Raw genomic sequence first — 23,697 nt, 5'->3', positions numbered from 1 at the left:
ACAATGCTTGCTTGGTGCCATTTATGTAGGAGCCTAGATTTTCTATGCATACATATATATATATATGTGTGTGTGTGTGTATGTATACACACACACACACACACACACACTTACATACATACATGCATACATACAAACTTATATATGTAAAAACGAAACCTAAAACATACTATGGAACCTGGTGTGGGCCCCTAGCCTTGCCAATTCCTATCAAACCATCCAGCCCATGCCAGGATGGAAAATGGACGTTAAACGTTACTGCTGCTGCTGATTGATGATATATATATATGCATTGTGTGTGTATATATATGTGTATCTCTTTGTGTTCTCATCATATGATGGTTGTGAGTGGCACTGCCATACATGCAGTGTCATTTATAACCTGTCTTCCATGATAATGTGTCTAGCCAAGGGGAAATATTACTTATTTGGAAACAAGTGAAGTTAGGTGACAGAAAAGACATATAGCCGTACTAGATTCTGCTTCAACAAATTCTTTCACACCCATACAAGTATGGAAAAATGGATGCTAAAATAGAAATGATGATCTGTATGTATGTATGGGGTCACTCATACACAGATGCACATAAATGTGAGAGTATGGATGTGTGTTTGTGTGAGATCTACTTGTATGTGAGCGTGCGAAATTTTCAAAATATGTGAAATTCTTGTCCAATCTATACAAGCACAAGAGCTATCACTGATAAAAAAGAAAAATCAATAATCAGTATCTTGCTTGGGTGCCAACGTCACTTTGTAGTATATTTGGTTACTACGCATACACACTTGCACACAAATTCATAGATGCACTAAGTGATGAAAGCTGTTATTTGTTTTGACTTATTATAAACGTTTTTGAACAAATTTTGCATGATTTGCAACATTAATATCATTGAGATTAATGCATTCAATTGACTTCGAAGTTAAATGTGTTTATCAGCTAATTAATAACACTTTTAGATGTAAGATAGTCTTTGTTAGTGTTATTTTCAATAAATTTCCCTTTAGTTTGATAGTGTTTTGTTCTTAAAAAATAGGTAAATAAAATGAAAAACATGGTATAAATAATATTTTAATATTGGCTCCACTGACTGAGAAGTTAATTGTTGGGATATTTAATATTTTATTAAAATGTTCAGGCAAAAGAATCTTCTGTGAATGTTATGTAATTCTCTTATTGATATGTAAATTTAAACATATTCATAGCTGATGATGAAGGGATTAATTAACCAGACGGTTCATTTCACAACCTTGAAGCACACACTAGAACTGAGGTTTCAAGTAACCATGGCTATGTGTCTCCCTATTTTTCTTCTTGTTTATATATTTTCCCTTTTTCTTTATATATATATACCTTCTTGTTTTTTCATAAATGTTAAATTTCATTTGTTGTTTCCAGTGTGATGTCACGATGTGCAAAAATCTTCTTTTTAAACTTTATGTTTTAACTGAAGCACCTCAATGGAATATCAGAAAGAGCCAGAATTCATTTAGCTCCAGGCTGAAATAGTCTATCAATAAGTTGTAAGCCGAACAGTTTCCGTGTCTTCTTTCAGGAGAGAAACAGAATTGTTTTTAGATTTTGTTTTTGTACTTCATTTCTATAAATATTTGAGAAATAGAAATTTAACAGAAAAAATAGCATTTAGAAGAAGTGTAATTTCCAAAGCTGAGGTTCATTTCATATAAAATGCATAGCATGTTCAAACAAGTTCTTCAAACATTCAATTCTATCCAGTTATTGAACAATGGTTTTTCAGTTTAAAATTGCTTTTGCATTTAGTGAAAATTATATTATTTTCTAATATCCATGTGAAGTTGTTTTTGCTGTGAAACTGGTGATATAGTTAAGTGGGAACTGTTGAATTCTGCAAAAGATACAAATAAATACATTAAGATAAAATGTTTACCTTCTGTCATATATACATCAATAAATAACAAACTTTCTTTATTAACTTATATTATTATGGTACAAAATTTTACACATTTATACATTATCAATTGCAAAACCTTTTGCTTTATTTTATTAACTCACTGATTCATGTGCTGGTAGGTGTTTTGCTGTAGAATAGAAAGATTGCTACCCCAGTTGAAAAAGGAGGGTGGAAGATGGAAGTGACGAAGTATTTAGGATGTACCTTTAAGGTACAAGAGGGAGAATGTAAGGTGGAGGGGAGAGGGGAATGAGTGATGTGAATAGGGTGACAGAGGATGAGATACTTTCACAAGAGTGTGAGGTGAATGACAGATGGTTAGAGATTAAGAATGTAAGGGTGGAAGTAATACAATGACCTGCAAACAAGGGAGGGGATCATAGTCGATGGGAGAGAGGTGTGAAGAAAATGGGAGTGGGGCCAGGGAAAAGGAGGTGATGAGTGGCAGTACAAAAAGCACAAATACAGAAATAAGAAACAATTTAGAGCAGCTTATGCATGGCATGAACAAGAGCAAAATATGACAAAGTTTCAATAACCCACCTACTGGATCTAGCGAACATACGCATCTAAATATTAACAAAGGAGATGTAAACCACAGTGAAAATCTCCAATTATGGCCAAATTATAATAGTAGAAATACTCATGATACAGCTAACATGGTAACGTCGGTAAATGGAGTCGGGGCTGCCTTATATACAAATAAATATGATCAATGCTCATGCAGAGAAAAATCAAAATGTCCATTGATGAATCTCTGTATGAGTACAAATCTTGTATATAAATGTACTATGCATACAAGGGGAGGGTCGTATGTTTACATTGGGCAGATGGCTGATTCATTTAAGGATTGTTATTGTAACCATGTAACCAGCTTTAAGACAATAAATAAAAGATATTCAACATCTTTGGCTGATTTTGTATGGCAACTGAAGGAGGATAAAATAAAGTACAGCATAACTTGGTCCATAGTAAGGTATGCAAAACCATACAACATAATTTCCAGGAGATGCCATCTCTGCTCTGAGGCTGAGGAATCCCTGTGGACTAATGAGAAGATCAGTAATAGAATTTCTGAAAGACTCTTGAAATGCCTCTCCCTCTCTCTCTCTCTCTCTCTCTCTGCGCGTGCGCCCGCAAGTCCTTCCCTCCCTCCCTCCCTTCCTTCCTTCCTTCCACCTACACATACAGGCTTGTCCTTTCAGGTGCTGGTTAAAAAAGCATTCATGCCGGTGCTGCATAAAGGTACCTATGTTGGCTAAATTAAGTCTTCTTCCAGTACAGACAGCTGGTTGGTTGGTTGGTTGGTCCAGAATGAAACAACATGGAGGCAACAGCAGCGTTACAGTTCTTCACGAAATGCTGGTCTCTTGCAAAGCATTGTATCCAAGATTGTTAATATATCCTTAATAAATCTATTTCCATCTTATGATTGTGAAAGTAAAAAGTATGGAGGGAGCTAAGTGACTTGATATTTACTCTTTGTTCAAGGAGATTTGGAAGCTATCTCTATTGGTCGAGTCACCACTCTTTTTCAATTTTTATGAACCAATATCAAGCAGTACAAAATGTTGCATTAAAATAATTCACTTACTTTTACAACTTTTTATCTTACAAATGTTTAAAAGTTATTTCATCATTGATTTAGCTTAGTCAACTAAATATTCACACTGCAGTATGTTTTCAAGAAACCATGGTTGTATTGTCAAGAGGTGTACGCTTGCTTTGTTGACCTCAAAAGGGCATACAACTGCATTCCACAGGACTTGTTGTGGAAGGTTCTGCAGGAGGATGGGATTGAGGGACTGCTTCTTGTCGTCTTCAAGTTCCTACATATATGTCCTAGTATTTGTGTTTGGATAAATGTTGCCAAGTTGTAATCATTCTATATGGATGTTGGACTCTGCTAAGGGTGTGTACTGTCACCTCCCCTGTTCATAATCTTTATGGACAGGATTGACATGCACAGCCAGGTTGGAATCAGTATCAAGACTGGCAGATGTAGGATCAGGTGGCTAGAATTTGCAGATGCATGGTACCACTCAGTTCATTGGGAGGTGGTTGCCAATGTGCACATTAGAAGTTTCCTACCAAGTGCTGCTCAGCAGGAATGAACATTAATATTCTCAAGACTGAGACACTCATCTTCTCAAAGAAGCCTGCTTAATGTACTCTTACATGTGAGTGGAGTTGCACTGAAGCAGGTGGGGAAGTTCAAGTGTCTTGGGGTCATCTTCATGAATGATGGAAGACAGGAGGACGAATTAGGTGCAGTAATGGTGCCAGTTCAACATTCGGTCATCAGAAGATGGGATTTAGATGTAAAAATCAAACTCGCTATCTTCAATTCGGTATTTGTACCTACCCCTACCTTTGGTCATGAATCTTGGGTAATGCCTGAAAGACTACGATTGCATATAGAAGCAAGATGGGGATTTCCACCCAACAAAGGGTTGTTGAAGTAACAGTAATCAATAAAGTGCATAGCTTGGAGATCAGAGAGCCACTCCAGATAGAGCCACCACTTATCTGAATTGAAAGGTCACAGCTTTGATGTTACAACATGTAAAAATTACTCTGGAATGCATTTCTGAATAAGTATTATGGGCAAAACCAAACAGCAAGAGACCCCCCAGGGGTAGAGAACAAACTTAATGATTGGATGACATTCATGAGCTTGGTTGGTCTCACTTGGGAATCCAGCCAATCAATTGGGGACAATTGCTTTTGAGGGGACATGATGGAAGGCATGCTTGAGGACTCTGTCCCAGCGACCCTACCAGGATTAAATGGGCAAAGAAGATGAGATTTATTTTGATATTATTTATGTAAAAATACTATTTCAAAAAGAAAGAGTAAGCAACTCCATCTAAGTTATTTCAATATACATTTGAAAAGTTTTTAAAGAAGTAGAGTTTTGTGCTGTGGATGGACACACAATGAAAGAATAAAAATTTAATGTGACATGTAGCTGTTTTGTATGGCTGACAACCTGAAGCAAAAGTGTAATAGGCAGATTTGTTAGAGTGCAAAGTGAAACTTTCTCAAGAGGAAACTGCTACATATTGTGTGAAACTGGACAATCATCAAATTTGTATAAAAAAACTTTCTTCACATTGTATGTATAAGCTGTGTTATGAAAAGCAAATGGACGGTGTTCTATGACTTGGGTCCCATTTTGGAACTATCCAATTGTATTGAAGAAAATATGCAATCATTTTAAAATTCAAAAATATCCAAAGATCAAAACACTTTTGGTCCTATGCATATCAAATTAAGTATTATCAATTGCAGGCTGAAGATTTCCTTTCATGAACTGTAGAGTGATCATTTATAATATTTCAAAGGTACTAACATTTCAAATCAAAGATATACGAGAAGGTGTTGGCATGGCTGTGTGGTTAAGAAGTTCACATCCCATGCACATGGTTTTGGGTTTAGTCCCATAGCATAGAACATTAAACATATCTTTTCTATCATAACCTTGAGCCAAACACAATTTTGTGAATGGATTTCGTAGACAGAAACTGAAAAAAAACCCTCATTGTACATAGATGTGTGTATGTTGCACATGTGTGTGTAGTGTGTATTTTTCATCTCTTTATCTTGACATAGCATTAATGGTTGTAAATCAGTGTGACCAGTGTAAGAGCAATGCCATTCATTTCCAATCTTCCATGAAAACATGTCCACCTTATGGAAAAATATTACCTTGTTTGGAAACAGGGATGGCTTTAGGCTATAGAAATTCTACTGGAACAAACTCTATCCAACTCATGAAAGTATGGTAAGTGGGCGTTCAAATGATATAGACATATACATACATACATACATACATACATACGAATGAACACAGACACACACACATTTGTACATATATAATGTAAATGCACCCAATAAGGAGGAAAGGACAGCTGACAGCAATGAAACATTTGTAATGTTACATAACATGCACCCAGTGCCTCTTTTGAAACAGCTGTAATGTTTAAGTACTTCCATTCCTTTCATTAATTGATTTGATTATCATATAAAAAGCTATATATGTTGCTTTTGAACTGGATTTCTATAGCATCTGTCATCTTGATGGAATTTCTGTCTAATCTTGATATGGAATGAAGTGTATTAGATGCGGTGATTAATAAACTTTATTGATCAATTATCAATTCATTTGTGTTCTTTATACAAGCCTTATTTTTGCTAGAGGCTAATCAACTGCTTTTACCATGATCAATTGATCCTACTACATTATCACGTGTGTGTGTGTGTGTGTGAATGAATGTGCGCATGTATCATCATCATTTTTACATCTGCTTTTCATGCTGGCATGGGTTGGATGGCTCAGCAAGATCTAATGGGTTGTCTTAACATAATTGTGTGAAAGGGTTCCAGTGCTGTCCATGGTATAAGAATGAATGTGGAAAGGAAGGTGTGGGTGTTGGGAGTGAGTGAAAGACAGAAAGATAGAGACGAGTGATAAAAAAGCCAGAAACACTGTGGGGAGAGGATCAATGAAAGAGAGATAAGAGGAGTTGTGCAATTGAAGGGAGTGGGCCAAAGAAAGGGGTAGGATTGGGTGTTGAAGCAATGGGGAGATGTTCAGTGCAACAATGGAACGTAAGAGTGCAGGTGCAAGTGGATGAATGCAGCAAAGAGCAGTAAAAGAAAAGCAGGAGGGAACCATTGAAGCGGTGGAGAGCAGAAGACAAATGTCAAGGGAGCACCCCAGCCATCTTCACTACCCTTCTTGCATCAGAGGGAAAGTTTTACTTAAGCAGCATATCTCGCCAATTATCATGGTTTCCTGTCATCTTTGTAAGGTTCTGCACATACAGACATTAGATGTTGTTCCAGGAAAATGTCACAGTTATTTCAATCTAATTTTTGGCTTCCATGTAGAGATGTTTCTTATTTACTCATACATATATGTCTATATACATAAGTAGCTTCACTGGTTTGGCTGCTAGTTCTACCATGTCAAGGTTCATTCTAAGTGCCTCCTTCTGACTTATAGACTACCTCATTGAGATCTCCATTGTTGGATCATACATATATATACAGACACAAGGTAATGGAAAACACTGTTATTTACTAGTTTGCTACTTTTTTTTTTATGTGAAGATTTTGGTGGAAGGCAAGTCTTCAGTTATTTACAATGTCTAATTTATGTCGATATCTATGGTTATTATAATGGAACTTGTTTGATATATGGGCCTTACTTGAGTGGTCTAGAATCACATTACTATAAACACAGTACCATTAGTGCGTCACCATTTTTAATACCATCAGGGCATAAGCATACACATCGGTTATTGTTGCTATCTCTATATTGTCACATTTAGGAGTTCTGTATTTAAAAACGGAACTTCCAAGGTCAGGTTCTTCATTGTATTTTAATTTTCTAATTTTGAACTTTTTTTTATTTGTTCCATTGTTGTTATTGTTGTTTAGTCCCAAGTCAGTCATGAACAGACTCAAAGCTAAAAGAGCTTCGTGTGACCCCCACCCCCTGCTATTTTCTAATATATCTGAGACTATTTTGCATTGTCAGGCATGTCCAACATTATTCAGATTTGTTGCAAAACCCTTCTTATTCATTCCAGAAGAGTTATGCAACTAATTGTTTATCTGAATGGGTATGTTGTTCAAGTTTTAAACTGCCACCACCACCATCATCATCATCATCATCATCTCTTCCTTCCCTTTCTCTCGGCATGCATGTTCCTTATTTTTTGTCTTTTTTTTTTTTCAATATTCCCGAAAGTGGGGTCCTCAATTATTGTGGTAGATTTCATTAATTCAATTCATCTCCTCGTTTAGCACTCTGACTGACTCTTAGGTTCCTTTAACAACCCATTCTATTGCAAGCATTCCCTTTTGTTAAGTTAACTTAAGTTCAACGGTTACCAGACATAATGCATACACGAATGTATTTGTGCAAACATATATGCACATATGCACACACGTGCCCCCCACACACACATTAAGATTTTTTAAACCAAATTCTTAATCTTCAGAAAATTTAACATTTAACTATTTTATATTTCAAAAGAAAATGGGAACCTTATCAAAATATGAGTAATTATATGTGAATGAGGTGTGAACCTCTGCATATCTAAAAACTGGATTTAATTATATTTTGTTTAAAATATTAAATATCGGGGTATATAATCAGTTATAAAGATTAAGGAGGATACAATAGTAGTAGTCAAGGTTTAGCTACCAAAAACAGAAGGTTAATAGGATGGGTTAAGACTGAATCTGATGGACTGTACAGAAAGTGAAATTTAAATATAAATAATAATGAAAAGGTTTAAGAGAAATGTTCAAGCAAAATTTAGAGAACTATCTGAAAGAGGAGTAATAAGGTGGATATAATTACATAGAAGATGATTTAAGTGGAGGTAACAAATTCTAAGGATAACGATATTATATAAACTTTAATATGAAGAACTGAAGAATAACAATCTTGGAGTGATTTCAAAGTTATAAATATTTGTACAGATATCAACATTTGTATGGGAGTCAATGTGCAGAATTTGGAAGAGTTAGGAGCCTTGAAAAGTAGAGCAACAAGGAAAATATCTGACAAATTTTAATGTATAATAAACAAAAAATAACTTGATAAACTGCTTTAAACAAAACCTTTCTATTGCCAGCATTTTGAAATTCTTTGAACCTGGAAATGTGATTTTTTTTTTTTTCATTTTCACTTATTTCATATTTTATTCATTAAACAAATAATCAGTTTCCATTGCCTTTCTTATTCATACAAATATTTACAAATAAATTGCTGCCTGATAATCAGAAGTTTAAACGTTAATATATCAAATCACTTAGATTTATTTATTTCAAGCAGTCAAAGAAAAAAAAAAATCAACATCACTTTTAGTTTGTGATGTTCAACCTACCAAATTAATAACTTGGGACTGTGGGGATGTTAATCTTTGTCTCTCCATTAAATATACCTGGTTAGAAAAATGTTGTTTCAATCCTGAGTTTTCCTGTTTAGGTTGTTGAAGTCCCCTTTTATAATCTACAAAATAATGTGGTCATAATAAAAATTGTTACATTGATTACTAACCCTGGGTTATGTATGTGTCTGAAGGACAATATATAACCTAGAAATTCAATTGTACTATTTCTGCAGTAATTTTTCTCATGCAAACAAACATACACAATGGTCAGTAAACTAATAAAGTAACAATCATAATAAATGGATCTTATTCAGTACTGATTTTTTGTCACTAGTATCTTCAAAAGTAAAATTTATCTCTTTAAAAGATTAATATTTTTTCATGAAACATAATTGTTATTTTTTGCTGATATTTTTATGAAATTACAAGCTTTCTTAAACAGGATATTTCAAATGACGAATGTACTAAGTATCTAAAGGAAGTGGTTATTATTATTCGACTTGATTCAGGGTTGATCTTATACCTTGTAGAATTTATGTGGGTAGTGAGTTACTCCCCATAACCTTAGCTACCTCTATGATTTCAATAAGCCATCAAGTGCTCAAAACCCTTCTGATGATCTTTCCTGTTCCTCAGAGGCAAACCATCTGTAGAAGCTCTACAGGGCATTCCATTCCAATCTCCTTTATCCATTTGTCTATGTCACCACTCACAGGCCTTAATGCACCAATTATCATTGGTACAACTTTAACACATTTATGTTCCAAAGCCTTGGAATCTCAAGTTCTAAGGGGTTGTATTTTTTCAACTTTGCATCTGCTTTTTTTTATAATACTGATATCTAATGGACATGATGGATGAATCAATAAGAAAATTCAATTTTCCTTGTCTATTATTGTAGTATCTGGCTTGTTATGTTCAATCTTTTCATCTGTTTGAATTTGAAGATCCTGCAAAATCATGCATGTTCTTGACTCAACTTTCTACTCAATGATTGTATCATGTACTTCTGACTCTTTTCTGACAAAGCTTCCAGTGTAAAACTTTCACAACTTGATCGTACCTTCGTTTCTTATATTCTCCCTGGGTCAACTCAAAGCATTCTGCAACAATGTCTGCCATCATTTCATCCCAAATTCCTCATATTCTACATTTTGTTGACACCTTCTCCCCATATACATATTTTCTCAAGTTGTTTGTTTGCATTACTTGATCTTGAGCTGTCCTGCTTTTTTTTTTCAGTCATCCCTTTTTCAACTAAGCCCAAATATTGTTCCACATACATCCTCAAAGGCTTTCCAAAATTGACCATGCAAAGATTTCTTATCAATCTCTTTAATGTGTTCTGTTCAAATTCCGTTCCTGTCCTTTTCACTTGTCCAGTATTGCTCACCTGTTACCTTCAGTAACTTTTCTGTGCTGTTCTGTAAAAAACCTACTAAGCTGTTTCATTCCACCAGCACACACTCTTCCACACCAATTAAGTCTCTTCCACCCTGATCTCTCTTCAAGTACAACCAGTTGGTACCAACTTCTGGGTGGTAGGCTCCATACATAGTCAACAATTTTCTAATTTTCCTGTTAAGTTTCTGCACGTTTGCCTTTTGTCCAATCTACAATTCCAGCTCCATATCTGTTAACAGGCATTACTCTTCAATTTATCACTTCCTCTTCCTTTACTCAACCATCCCATTTATGTTCCTGCTTTCTCACACACTCTCTCTCTCTCTCTCTGTCTCCTGCACTTGCCTCAGGTTGGGTAACCATGTATTTCCTTTGTGGTAGCGCACCTGTTTCTGCCTTCATTCTTCTCTCTCTCCTGCTGGGTAGCCTTGTACTTCCTCTACAGCAAGACACCTGTTTCTGTCTCTCTGTCTCTCTATAACTTTTCATCATCTAACAAAAGATCACCTTCTCCAATGCCTTCTCCCCTCTTGAAAGTTTTTTTCTTTTTTTTTGTCTTGCAAGTACTCAGTGACCCTGTCAGTGCAGGTGCCACTTAAAAGCACCCAGTCTACATTGTAAAGTGGCTGGTGTTCAGAAAAGCCTTCAAGCTGTAAAAACCTTTCTAAAACTGACCTCGTCTGCTTATGCCATGTAAAAAGCACCAAGTCCACTCTACTGAGGGGTTGGTGTTAGGAGGGGCATCCAGCTGTAAAAATCCTGCCAAAGCAGTAACAGAAGTCTGGTGCAGGCTTCTGCCTGGCTGGCTCTTGTGAAACTGTCCCACTCATGCTCGCATGGCAGGCAGATGTTAAACGATGATGATGATGATGAATAGCATTTCTTGAATCCAACCTTGATTGTAATATTTTCCTCACTCCCTTTCTACACTCCCTACTTGTAATTTGTTTCATCTCTTCATGTTTTATTTCATCTGCCTCCAGTATTCCTAAATACTTATACCTTTGTCCTTTCTCAGTTAATTTCATTGTTGGCCCCTTTGGCATCTCAATTTCTCGACTTCCTTCAAGTTTTCCACATTTCATTATCAATATAGTGCTATTTTTGATCTTCAATTCCATTCCTACTTCATTTGAGAAATGTGAACAATATGTACAAGACTTTCCAGCCACTTCTCATTTTTGTATAAAGCTTTATATAATCTATGAAGAGGAGATGATTTATCTGACCACACTCTTTTCCTAAATCATAAGCTTTTTCACCTGTCCATCATATCAAACTGTGTGATACTACAGCCAATACAAATAGTAACGGAGATAAGCTATCACCTTGGTATATGTCATGTCTACTGTTCACCTTTCCTCCAAACAATTCAGTATTCCAATGTTTCACACTTTCAATGACCATTTGCTTCCTATTTTCTATCACACCAAACATGCTCATTGTTTTACTTACCCAACTGTGTGATATCATGTCATATGCTTCTTTTTATAATCCAACTCTACTACATCCAGTCCCATTAATCTGCATCTGCAGTTTCTAATTACCATTTAATCCACTAACAACTGGTCTTTAGTTGCCCTACTTCACCTCCTTTACCCCCACCTGTTCTTCTGGAAGTAAACTGTTACTTTCCAGATAATGATACAACTTTTCCACCAAGACACTAATCATAAGATTCCATGTAAGTGGTGAACAGATTATAACTTGAAAATTTGGCACCAATTTACTTTTCAAAGGATCCTTAAAACATAACATTCGTCCACTTATCATCCAACTAGAGACACATTCCTGCTGCAGGTATTCATTAGGATGTGCTCTGATCCTTTCCAATTTGATATTTTCTACAACTTCAGTCCCATTGAGTTCAATTCTGACATTCTTTCGTTTTGCCGCAGTTCCAGGTTGCCTCTCCATTTACCACTCTGCATTTTGTTTTGTCTTTCTGGCCTCTTCTAAGTTCTCACTTTTGTCTTATTGGGCTGTTTCTTTCTCATTATCCTATTTAATTGCTCCAGTTTTTTCCATGTCTTTTCCAATTTCATTTGTATCCTCTTCCTCCAGTCTTTAATCATTACTATTATGATTGAGGGAGAGAGCAGTGCATGCCATCAAAGTGGCACTTGGGTACAAATATACAAAACTCAATATATCCATCATCACTGCCCATCTGATAAGGGTACTCCAGGTGCATGCAACATAATCTTAAGTGCATGACATGATGATGTTGTATCAATACAAACAGCGCATCACCTTGTAGGTGGGGTCTTGTTAGAATTTTCCTTGGGTTGAGCAGCTCATCCTGCTCTTAAGGTCCCTGAATGAGGGTTACTTAAGGATGATGAACAAAACATCCACGTTTTCAGAGGCAAATTATTCATTCAAGCCACAAAAAATTCATCTCAACACATGGCTATGATGCTCCCCCACTACTTCTGCTCATGATCAAAGATGCACTAAGGGACATGCTCAACTGGTTAAGGTCAAGCAACTGACAAGCAAATCTGTGGTATTGAGCAGAATATTTGCTGTAGCCTGTCTGTGATAGTGGTGTAAGAGATAGGAGGAGAATACTAGTTGTAGGCTGGTTGCAGATAGTATAGTGTTGATTGAAAGCTTACTGTTTAGACAGAAATCCTTACTTGGGATATGATCTAACATGCGTATGATAAGGCTATTGGCTTGTCTTAGATATATGAGCTGTAGCCAGTGCAAGGTGAATTCAAATTTTGTGTAAAGTTAGCTAGCTCTGAAAAAGTAACTTAGTTTCTTTGATGCATCACAAAAGCACTTGCTAAGAATGTGATAGTTTGTTTGTGATGGTTTGTGAATAGAGGCTACTCAATTTTGTGGGTTTGATTCCTTGAGATCAATAACATGGTGATATTTAATGATACCATGTAGTCAAGTTAGTTAGGTTCCGACTTAAGACATGTAAAAATTTGGGTTGATTTTTTGTTTTTCTAGCATGCATACTGGGTTAAATTTGAAATGGCATGAATAAATTCTGATGACAGTTATTCACTAGCATAAGGGAGATATCTGATTAACTTTAGGTAGAATGTAAAATGCAATTAGTCAGGAGAAAGAAAATTGTCTTTGTAAATCAAGCATAATTTCTTCATCTAATGCAAATATATTTCCAAAAGAGTTCACATCATTGGCCTGATGAATGGTGAGTAAGCATAAGGGACAATTTTCTGAAAACTAAAGTGTAAACTTGTGGCTGTTTTGTATTTGACTCAATGTCAATAAACTGGAATACATAGATTGAGCAGTGCAAAGTAGATGAAAACAAGAAAAGAAATAGAAAGGAATAAAAAGGCTAAGGATCATGTATTTAGTAATTAAAAAGAAAATATTAAGCTGTTCTTTGGATGAAAGCTTTATTCTAGTTAAACTATTCAAGGAAGACAATTTTAATTGATGTTATTTAAAATAACTTCTAAATTGGATCAGAATAATCAGCACCAGGCCAGCCACAGTTAAGGGGCAATTGTAGTTTTAGTTTTATTAGTAGGTTAAATTAAAATGATAAAGCAAATATGACTGATTCTAAAATGTTTGAAATATAAATTCTGAAGGTTTAATTACAACTGAGTACAAAGCATTTTGAATTGCAACACAGAAGCCATCTACCAAACTGTTATATTCACTACAACAATGAAGAGAGGCAATAACAAACACTAACATATTTAAAACTAGTATTTATGAAATAATTTAGTTCCCAAACTGATAATGTTGACAGTGGAAATTACATTTGTCTGATGGAGGAATATGACATCTGTTATTCATACATTTACACGTACACATGTGCACAATGTGTTGATAAGTAGTAATCATAAAAGTGTGTGCTTTTTAGGGTGATATTTAATGAGAGAGAAGGCATTGAATGTGCTTGTGCATATGAACAGGAGCAAATAATAATTTCCTATTTTTAAGAGGTAGTTAATAATTTTAATGATTTTAATAGTGAAGCCTAGAACTTATCATAGCATAAGTAAATTAAATGTATTCACCTAACACTCCTGGAATTTCTTCATATTGCTCTGTGAAGCCCTTAGTCCAACAATGGCTGCTGTCTCCCTGTGTTGGCATTGTGTCAGTGAGATAGCGGGAGCCATTCTCAGTATTCTGTTGAGGCTGTTCACTGTGTGGTGCTATTTCCATTGACTCATGATACATCTGAGGGATTTGAAGAAAAAAAAATCCCAAATAATTAAAGAAAATAGTACCATACTATTTCTTATAAATACTAATTTATTTCTTTTACATAGACATGAAGTATCAAATCTCATATGCAAGGGACAAAGGAGAAGCCATGATGCTCAACTTTCCCAAGATCATTAGGGATATAAGTGACACTATTCCAACTTGGAATTAAGACCTAATCATTGATTCAGTTTAAGAACTTTACTCTTGCACAGAACTTATTCTTATAAATACTTAGAGCTAATTATCACAAGTATTTAGTGGTTCTTTTTCAATCATTGTATGTGGTAAAGTCTGTTTCTTATACAGAGTTTCTTCAAGAAGGAAAATAGGGTGTTGTGATGCCTATGCAAGTTTTTAAAAGAAAATTTCTTTTAGTTTAATATAGTCTGGATGCTTAAATAAGGTGCTTAGCCTGGATATCTGTAAGAAGAATGAAATTAGAAAGAACACTAGGGGTCAGGTATGAATGACTGCAACAGAATGGACCCTGCTAAATGCAGTAAATTAATATTAGATTAAATTGAAAATTGAGGTAAGATAAGAGAATCAGTTCCCTTGGAGTTTCCCTCTACTCTGCAATACTTATCCATATATTTGGAAAAAAAACAACATTTGGACTTTATTTAGAAAAGGAAAAATATTGATTAAATTTCCTTTAGGCACAAGGGCTGAAATTTCGGAGGATGGGTCTAGTCGATTATATCGACCCCCAGAATTCAACTGGTACTTATTTTATCCAACTCTAGAAGGGCGAAAAGCAAAGTCAGCCTCAATAGAATTTGAACTCAGAACTTCATGACCAATGAATGTTGTTGCTAAGCATTTTGTCTGTTGTACTAATGAATCTGCCAGCAGCTTGCATACTTGTTATTAATAAGGTGACAATGAAGGTGGTACAACAACAACAGAACACTTGGTGGCAATATCTTGGGTTCAAATTGAGTCTATCTGACTTTGTTAATTATAAGAAATTAACCACATTATTACAAGGCATACAACTCAGGAAGCTCAAATAAATTCAAGGTATATAACTCCTGCGTAATATACATTTTGAAATGATTATATTTGTGTTGGTGAAGAACAATGACTAATTAAAGTTGAGGAGTAAATAAATAAATTTAAAATAGGAATGATGCAAAACAAATCAAATTTAAAATAGTACAGTCATCGGTGTTCTGTTATAAAGTATGAAAGGAATATATGTTTGACTAATGAAAATCTGTCAATAAAACTTATCTCAGAAAAGGTTTTTTTTCACTTGATTAAAATAAATCATGAAATATCAAATTATTTTTTTTTAAATAAAAAGCTAACAAATGAATCACAAAAATTAAGTATTTCAGCCAACATAATTTCTGAAGCCCCTTTCTATTTTATAAGATTTAAGTTTGATTAACTGGAATTCTTCTGGTTAAGAAGCTAAAATAATGCAATTTAAGAAAATCCCCTGCACTGGATTTTAAGGTATAATTAATGGTTACACAATAGTTTAGTAAGTTATATTTCTAATTTTTTCTATATGAGCCTGAATGTATCACTATTATGAAAGTGAAAAAAACCCCCCACTTTCTAGTTTTTCAGTTATAATCAAAGATTCAGTCAAAAACATTTGCAAACTAAATCTCGACCGTCAGAAAGGACTACGGTCATATAGTGATGCAGTGGAAGAAAGGTCAAGAGATAACTAGGTGAATGCAAATATACTATTGAAAAATAGATGTCTATAATAACATCTTGAAAAGTGCTTTTTTTCTTAATATTGGACACTGGGTATATTTGCATTTAAACTTATCAAGTGTCTCGTTAAGTATCTTAGCAGTAGTCATTGTTGTTAAGACAGCAATTGTGTTTTCTTTAACCTACAAGTCTGATACTAGTTATTGGTACTGACTCGGCTGCTTACGTATGTACCAACTTGCTTATGCTAATTTCCTCCAAATCACACTTATTCTTCACGAGCTTATATTACTGATAACATTTTTATACATATCAAAGATTTTATACTCAGATACTTCAAAATATATTCTCCTTCTCTTGAGAACTTGGTTTACTGGGGATCATTTCTCTTATGTGTTCTGATAAATAATCCAAAAGTCTTGAATAATACTCTAGACATTAGCAATTATTTACTAGGATATGGATTTAGAATCTCAAAACATATCCCAAAACTAACAAAATGTGAAGTTGTCTCGATAAATATATTTGGATATTGTTCAGCTACTTTTGTCTATCTTTCTACTTTACTAGACTTCTTTTGCTTACCTGCCACAGTATCTTCTTTCAAAATTAAACTACTTTCTTTCTTATCCGCTATAGTTTAAAGACATTTCTGTTTATCTACTACAATGTTTCTTTTTTAACTGAACCTCCCATCATGTTTGGCAGTCAATGAAAGAAATACTCTCAAATAACATTAACATAATTTTATCCTTAGGAAACTGAAGTATTCGTCTATGCGATAGACACTGAGGTTAAGTATTTTTATCAACTCTTCTTGGATATCCTGTGTATGAGTATGGTCAGCAGAACTTCAATAACAACTGAATTTATTTCCAGATAACTTTGATTGAATATTTTATTTACTTTTTTTTTAAAAATGAAGAAGGTGGGTGACCTTAACCTTTTGCAAGGTTTCTGAGACTGGTGGGAGAAATGTTAGGTCGTCTTCAGATCATTGATCTGACCTGAATGTTACAAGGTGGATTCTACAAAAGGTACCCACAGGTCAGGTAGTGGTACTGAACTGGATGACAAATTAAATATACTACCCAACTGATTTTATCTGGGCATAAATTCTCCTTATTATAGAGCCCAACACTTATAAACAGTAGGTATATTTTAGTCCTTATCAAATTTGGTTTATCAGTAGCTAACACTTTCTTGCTTACCTCTACATGTTTGAACTTTCATAATACTAAAATGGTCTTCTTTCATTGCAATTACAAACTGAATCTCAATTTCGTTTACTACTGGCACTCAGTTTTGCTTCACTCTCAGGTGTGTTATATGAGTCTAAAATGTATAAACTTGTATTCCTTATCTCATTCCTCTATATATTTTTGCACCTCTTTTCTAAGACCACTTGAAAACCAAATAAGTATTATATTTTTCCTATTTCAACACGTTGATCTAAGCGTTCGTCTCTAAAAAAAAGCACCACCATATTAACATTTCTTTGCTTCATCCACAAGTTTTTTTTTTTTACATTCTGATTCCTTCTTGTAAAATAACATGAAATTACATGAGTTAATTTTAGAGACAAAAATTATGATTCATAAGGACATCACATGAATGCATACATCCAAATGCAGTCTCACCAAATACTCACGTACACAAATGCACACACGCACACACACACACACACACACACACACACACATTTGCCAACATGCACGGAAACATACAAGTATCTTCTGGTACAGACATACACTGGTATATGTTAAATAGAAAATTTCCTTTATATTACATCTTTTGTGGTGAAGAGAAAATGAAGGGACACAACTCTGCCAGTACTCAAGCAACATGATGCTTTAAAAGTATTAACGTGAATCAGTAATAGAAACGACCCCTTTGTTTTCTGAAGAATGGTTCATCATATAAACCTCAAAATAATAATGTAGAAACTATTCTAATTACTATGGTGACAATCAGGCAAAACTGGTTGCATGCTTAGTGGCATTTCTTCTGGTGTTTTTTAGTTCTGAGTTCAAATTCTACTGAGGTTGACTTTGCCTTTTATATTTTCAGTGAACCAGCAGAATTGTTACCTTTCTAGACAAACTTCTTAGTATTTCTTCTAGCTCTAAGTTCTGGGTTAACACTCTACTGAGGTCACCTTTGCCTTTCATCCTTTAGGGATTGATAAAATAAGTAGCAGTTGAGTTCTTGGATTGATGTTACCGACTGGTTCCCTCCCTACCAAACTCCAGGCCTTGTGATTATCGCATAAAGGATTCTTGTAATTATCAAATGTTTTTCTTTTGTAGTTTTGGGCAATTTCTGGTGCAGCATTATGTTCTTATTTTTGTGATGATTAGCGGTACACAGCCTCCTCCTCTCCGTGTAACTCACACTGTTTTGTTTTACTATGAGTTTTAGTTTCTTAATACAGTTTTATATTTAAGAGATGAGGAATTATTTACATTATTTACATTTGACTGATATTTTTCCATCTTGTTTGTTGTTAACACAATGTTTTGGCTGATTTACTTTCCACCCTTCATCAGGTGTCTTGGGGAAATTTCGAACCTAGTTTCTCATTCCTAAGGTATTTTTCGTCGTCATCCTCCTCCTCCTCCAGGTCACTGCCTGGAATTGAACTCGGAATCTTGGGGTTGGCAGACCACACTCTTAATCACTATGCCACATGCCTGTGTTTATGTGTGTAACATGAGTTATGTTATTAACTGGACCTTGGTCTTGATATACCCTTCAGCCTGAAGAAGGCTGGAGGGTATATCAGCCGAAACATTGTGTTAACAACAAACAAGATGAAGACAAATATCCATCGAATGTAAATAATATCTTCTTCAAGTTCAAAATGTAAAATGAAAACGACTGCAGAAACACAGAAATTCAAAATATAAACGAGGAAACCCTGTGTTCCCATTTTCATAGAATGACATTACATCAGTTTTCAATTTTGTAACTGGTAAAAGGAAAAAGAAAGAAAGAAAAAAAGAATATTTAGTCAAACAGTTTCACATAAATGTGATGAAATTCACCAGTTATCTTATTCATTCCTCTCGGGCGTGATGTTAGTAATTCACAAATTGTCCTCGTGCATTTTGAGTACTGAAAACAGAGTAGATTCAAAATATTCTCTGAGGATGTATGCTTTCAGGTGTTCCTCAAAATTGCAGCTGCTTGATATAAAATGTTCTGTTGAACCCACTACTATTTTGCCTGATGTCATACCTTTGCCCATTGAATCTTTTGCTTAATTGTTCTGTTGTTCAACCAACATAAATTAAGTTGTATTTGGTGCAATCTGTTGTGTACACCAAATGGGAATCTTTACATGTCCCACCTTCCATATAAATCATAATATTTCTGTTATTGTTCATGATGGAATTGACTTGACTCATTTTGTTGCACAATAAATAGAGTTTACTTCTCCTGTGGCTGTTTTTCAAGATCCTGTGTTCAGAAACTTCATTGATAGTTTTCTTGGAGTTAGAGGTAGTGGTTAATATTTTTCTGCTTCTAAAGCTTCAATAGGTGGCTGAGAGAATATCTGTTTGAAATAAAAATATTTTTCTGCCATATGCTTGTAATTTTTATGCAATACTTTTGAAATACCAGCAACATTTTGGTGCCAGTTAATCACTAAAGGAATTCTGTCACAGATTTTACTTTGGTTGTTAAAATTATGCATGGATGTTTGACTTTCCTTGCTAATTTTAGGTATATCATTTGTGATTTCCTTTAATCATGATTCACTGTAACTGCGTTTGACATAATGGTGTACAAAAGCCTTTCCATGTTCCCAATAATCCTCTACATCAGTGCAAATCCATTTTATCTTCAAAAATTGGGATTTCTTGATTTGACCAAATTATATGATGTGGATGATTGGAATGGCAGTGGAGGTAAATGTAGGATGATGTGGGCTTGCAAAATAACTCTGTCATTATTCTGCCTTGAGAAAACTCAACTTTTGTGTCCAAAAACTCGGCGCTAATTTTTGAAACACCAGACATAAATTTTATATTGGTCTGAAAGCCATAATTGTTTGCATAACAATTACAGAAATGCAAGAAGTTAATTAAACCGTCCTGTGATCCTTCACTGACAAAAAGGACATCATCAATGAACCATAACCAGAGCATTGATTCATGACCATGCAAGAAATTAACTGTGTTTCAAATTCCATCATGAAGACATCAGAGAAATTAACTGCCATGGGGGTACCCATGGTGCAACCATTAGTCTGGTGGTAAAATTTTTGTCCAAACTTCACTGTTACTTTGTTATACAAACTTCAATAACTTAGAGAAACTTAGATGAAGTACTTTTGTTTGACTGTTTTTTTGAAGGCATTCATGTATGCTTCCACCCCCTCATTGTGATTTACATTGGTATATTGTGAAGAAACATCTATGGTTACTGAAAAACAGTTTTCAACACTACTTTATGCTTAGACTGTTTCCTCCTTTCTTTTTCTTTTCTTTTTCTCTTCTTTTTCCTTTTACCAGTTACAAAATTGAAAATTGAAAATTGATGTAATGAAAATAGGAACACAGGATTTCCTCATTTATACTTTCTGCAGTTGTTTTCATTTAATATTTTGAAGAAGACAGATGAGCTATCAAAATATCGTTCAAACCATTAAATAACCAATTTATGACAAATTATATTGCACTCTTTATTATTGTCTGTTGTTGTTGTTGTTGTTGTTATTATTATTATATGAAAGGTATTACATGTTCATTTCATTAACAAGGATGTTATTTTGAGGTTTGGTGACTACAAGTCTCCTCAAAACTTAAGACTCTTTCTTAGAATTCTAGCTAAATACAGGATTGAACTTTTCTGCAAGTTGAGAGCACATATCACAATTCCAATATCCTTCAGCCTCTTAAGTAGCGGTTTGGGTCAAGTGCACCGATTACAATAGGAACAATTTTCACCTTCGTGTTTTACAATCTGTTTACCTCTCTGGTTGGGTTCTAATATTTCTCAATTTCCTTGATCTCCACTTTGGTAACATATGGTATTGCAAAGTTTATGATCTTACCCTATCTTTTTCCCTATCATTTATGATCATATCTAGTCTCCTTGCTTCAAAAGTATTGTCAGTTCCTAATGCAAATTCCCATAAAATTCTGCAATTATTAATCATCATCACAGTCTCTAGCTTGTGTTCAGACTACTTTACTGACTTTAAAGCAATGAGCATAGCTAACATCTCTATACAATCATACGTGTGTGTGTGTGTGTGGTATGGTAATATATAGTTATTGGATCCACATCAATGTATTGCTTGTTACTTCTTTCATTGATCATGGAAGGATAAAATACAAGGCCATTCTTAATGCAGTTTAATATCAGAATCTAAAGGAATAGTCACTTACTAATATAAATAAATTGAAAGTTAAATGGAAAACTTTGCGGGAAAAAATGTGAGCAGTTTTGCATTCTTCTAAATTCATAACTACAGGCTGATCTAAATAATATATACCTGCAATGGATGCAAAGAGGGAGCGAAAGTTTGATGCTTATATGAACCCTTCAGTAATGTCTGTAGATTATGAAGAATGTGTTTCAGTGATGGCTTTGTCTGGCCAATACAGAGCTTAGAGTTCTTAACAACAGTTACCTTTTGTCAAATATCACATCATTGTTGAATTATTAACTGTAGCACACAAAAAAAATCCCCATTACACCTGCACCTCATTCAGAAATATTCAGTGAATGATTTGCCTTTGCATATGACCATGGATTAGCAGCCACCACATAATGAGATCTGTAAAACAGATGAACTTTCTGATCTCAGTTACTGAGTGTTTCCACAAAAAGGAGAACCATACTCCAGTGTAGTTGTTATTGCTGAAGGGGATTTAGTTTACTAATTTAGCACTGTAGAATCAACAAGTATTTTGCTAATTTGTAATGCTGTATTCAGTTCACTCAAAATGATTACCAATGTATATCCTCGAAGTAATGAAAATCTTTTTCTCTCAACTCTTCAGTGTAAAGGAATAGGAATTAAGTACTGAAGAAGTAAACCCTCTAAAATCCTGGAATGAATAAAATTAACTCATTCTGCAGCTACATTAGTTACAATCTTCCAAACCCTACAATATTCTTCATTCCTATGGTTTCCTCTTCAGCTCACCCCTGCTGCCTGTTTTTTTTCTTTTGAACAATAAACTAATAAAAATATAAAGTAAACATTAACTGTATTTGCAGAGGTGCTTCAAAGGTGGAAGAATATCTCTGGAAGAGGACGAGTGATCTGGAAGGCCTGCCATGAGCATCACCTCAGAAATGTGGAGAAAATTCATTGGCTTGTGCATAAGAATGATCGATGATATTGCTTATGTCATATGGGTCTGTGCAGGCAATCCTAACGTCTGGATTGGCATGTCTCTTCCAAGTTTGTCCTCTGCGTGCAGACCACTGAGCATAAAGAGCATCGCATTGAAGTCTGTGAAGATCTCCATCAATGTACCACTGATGACGTATCCTTCATGTTGAGGTGATGAGAGTTGGATCTATGGGTACAACCCTGAGACGAAGCAGCAATCATCACAATGGAAGTGGCCTTCATCTCCATGACTGAAAAAGGCATGACACAGCTGTAGCTCAGTCAAGAACATGCTCATCATTTTTCTTGACATCCACACTATTGTGCATTGAGAATTCATCCCTCAGAGCTCGACCATCAATCCAGAGTTCTGCTGTGATGTTTTGAAGCATTTGAGGGGGCACATTTGGTGAAAGTGACCGGATCTGTGGAGTGTGAAGAATTGGATTCTTCATGATGACAATGTACCCTGTCACCAAACTCTCTTCATTCAGGACTTTCTTGCCAAAAACAAAATGGCATTGCTTCCACACCCACCCTATTCATCACATTTAGCACCCGTGGACTTTTAGCTCTTCCCCTAGATGAAATTGCTACTCAAAGGTTGCTAGAGCGAATTTCAGAAGGTCCTCAATTTGTTTTCAGAAAATGACTTCCTGGCCAGATTCCAAAAGTGGCAGAAATGCTGGGACGGATGTATTGATGCACAAGGTGACTGTTTTGAAGGAAGTTATTTTTTTATTAAACATAACTAGTCGGGAAACTTTTTGACACTTGAATGTCCCCTGCTTTTCTTTTATTTACTCATGAAACAGAAATTTATCACATTCCAGAAATATTTATATTTACAACATTCAACAAAAACACCTTATAGGAATAATTAAAATTGAATAACCACATTATTTTTCAATAGTACAGTAGTTCTTACATAGTATTGTTGCTTCTTCTTGGATGTTTTAAACTTGCCCTTATCAAAACAATAATGTTTTTCTAGCTTTGCAGTCAAATCTATTGTTTGAAGAAGGGAAACTATGGAAGTCATTTAATGAGACAATTTATTGTAAGGAAAAAGAGATGACTAAGGTAGGAACATAGCAGATTGTTAGAAAATTTAATACTTACTACCCACATATGCTGGACTTGTACAGTCTACATACCGGCCATGTAGGGTAAATACACTGGCCATATACTGTTTATA

The 23,697-nt window shown here is 34.8% G+C and overlaps 1 protein-coding gene across 4 annotated transcripts in view; it reads right to left on the bottom strand.

The window, feature by feature from the left end:
- Nucleotides 1–1,339: 1,339 nt before the first annotated feature.
- Nucleotides 1,340–23,697, bottom strand: part of LOC115219116 (protocadherin-18-like) — a 92,937-nt gene continuing 70,579 nt past the window's right edge. The window contains exons 3-5 of one of the 4 annotated variants that reach the window (XM_036509262.1): nucleotides 14,272–14,437; nucleotides 8,843–8,967; nucleotides 1,340–1,868 (exon numbers count right to left, since the gene is read on the bottom strand). In XM_036509262.1, the coding sequence (XP_036365155.1) occupies nucleotides 1,848–1,868; nucleotides 8,843–8,967; nucleotides 14,272–14,437 (312 nt within the window). In that variant the 3' untranslated portion in view covers nucleotides 1,340–1,847. The remainder of the gene's footprint in view (nucleotides 1,869–8,842; nucleotides 8,968–14,271; nucleotides 14,438–23,697) is intronic. The other 3 variants (XR_005002005.1, XM_036509263.1, XM_036509264.1) reach the window with 3 other exon arrangements.

This window comes from Octopus sinensis, linkage group LG14 (genome assembly GCF_006345805.1).
Source record: "Octopus sinensis linkage group LG14, ASM634580v1, whole genome shotgun sequence".
NCBI lineage: Eukaryota > Metazoa > Mollusca > Cephalopoda > Octopoda > Octopodidae > Octopus > Octopus sinensis.
This window is presented reverse-complemented; position numbering and strand designations above follow the sequence as displayed.